Source organism: Otolemur garnettii, unplaced genomic scaffold (assembly GCF_000181295.1).
Source record: "Otolemur garnettii isolate 467f Iridium unplaced genomic scaffold, OtoGar3 scaffold00091, whole genome shotgun sequence".
Taxonomy (NCBI): domain Eukaryota; kingdom Metazoa; phylum Chordata; class Mammalia; order Primates; family Galagidae; genus Otolemur; species Otolemur garnettii.
This window is the reverse complement of record NW_003852486.1, coordinates 4,056,966-4,058,257: the sequence shown is the minus strand read 5'-3', so window position 1 is coordinate 4,058,257 and position 1,292 is coordinate 4,056,966. Positions and strand designations below refer to the sequence as shown.

Genomic DNA, 1,292 nt, shown 5'->3' with positions numbered 1-1,292 from the left:
GGTACCCGACGCGGACCTCCCGGGGTTGTCAGCCTCGGCAATGCCTTTCAGTCGCTCAGTGATAGGCATTCCTATGAGCCAATCGGAGGCGCCCATGGTGTGGCCAATAGGGAGCTGCCGCAGGCGGGCTGGGCGGGCCGGTTAGATTTGGCGGTTCGACTTCAAGATGGCCGAGGCAAGTAACCTATCGGCGGGTGGACCCTATGAGAACAGCGGGCCTGAGGGGTCGCCTTCTGAACCTGTGCCACCAGGCGCTACCGTTTCGAGGGTGAAGCTTCTCGACACCATAGTGGACACCTTTCTCCAGAAGCTAGTCGCCGCCGGGAGGTAAGGTGGACAGTGAGAGGAACAGAGGTGATGAAAGGTCTGTCCCGCCAAAGTCCTCGCCCCGCGCAGGTGAGGCGGGGCGAAACGCTGGCTGCGGCAGCCTGGCCCAGCCCTCCCCAAAAGGCCCAGGGACGTTCCCGATACAGCACCGGTCGCAAGGCCCAGCGACGCGCTCCTCGTGTGTGCCCTGAGGTCTGCTGCGGTTGCAGGGGCGACGGAGCCTCAGCGGTGCGGCGATCCAGTCTCGGGGCAGGGTTCAAACAGCAGACGTGGCCGGCCGTTGTCTTGTGGACGGGAAACGCTCGTCCTGCCTTGACCTTTATTCTGTGTGACGCTTATATATTGTTTTTGTTTGTTGTTGAGGTACAGGGTCTTACTCTGTCCCTCAGGCATGATCACATCTCACAGTAACCTCCACCTCCTGGGCTCAAGCGATCCTCCTGCCTCGGCCTCCCAGTAGCTAGGACTACAGCCCGCCACCATGTTGGTCGAGTTTTTCCATTTTAGTAGGGACAGGGTCTCACTCGTGCTTAGGGTGGTCTCAAACCCCTGAGCTCCAGGGATCCTCCCATCTCAGCCTCCCGGAGTGCTAGGACTACAAAGTGAGCCACCGAGTCACCATTCTCTGGTCTTATTTTCCCTGCTCATTCGCACCCTCTCCTCTCCCCAGGCCGCACTTTCTGTTGGCTGTGAGTCTTCCATTTATCCATGATGTGACTATTTGTTGGCCAACAATGTCCCAGTCTCTGTTCTAGTTGCTAGAAATACAGTAATGACCAAGACAGATAAGATCCCTTTCCTCATGAAATAGACATTCTGGTGCCATTAAAAAAAATCAGGGTAGGGGTAGCGCCCCATATACCGGAGGTGGTGGGTTCAAACCCAGCCCCAGCCAAAAACTGCAAAAAAAAAAAAAAACCCAGGGTAAAGGAATAAAGAGCAATAGGGATGGGTTAGGGTGAGGA

The 1,292-nt window shown here is 56.5% G+C and overlaps 1 protein-coding gene across 1 annotated transcript in view; it reads left to right on the top strand.

The window, feature by feature from the left end:
• The window catches only part of PMF1 (polyamine modulated factor 1), a 33,085-nt gene continuing 31,793 nt past the window's right edge, over positions 1–1,292 (top strand). The window contains exon 1 of the mRNA XM_003795262.3: positions 1–327. Coding sequence (XP_003795310.1) covers positions 167–327 — 161 coding nt within the window. The 5' untranslated portion in view covers positions 1–166. The remainder of the gene's footprint in view (positions 328–1,292) is intronic.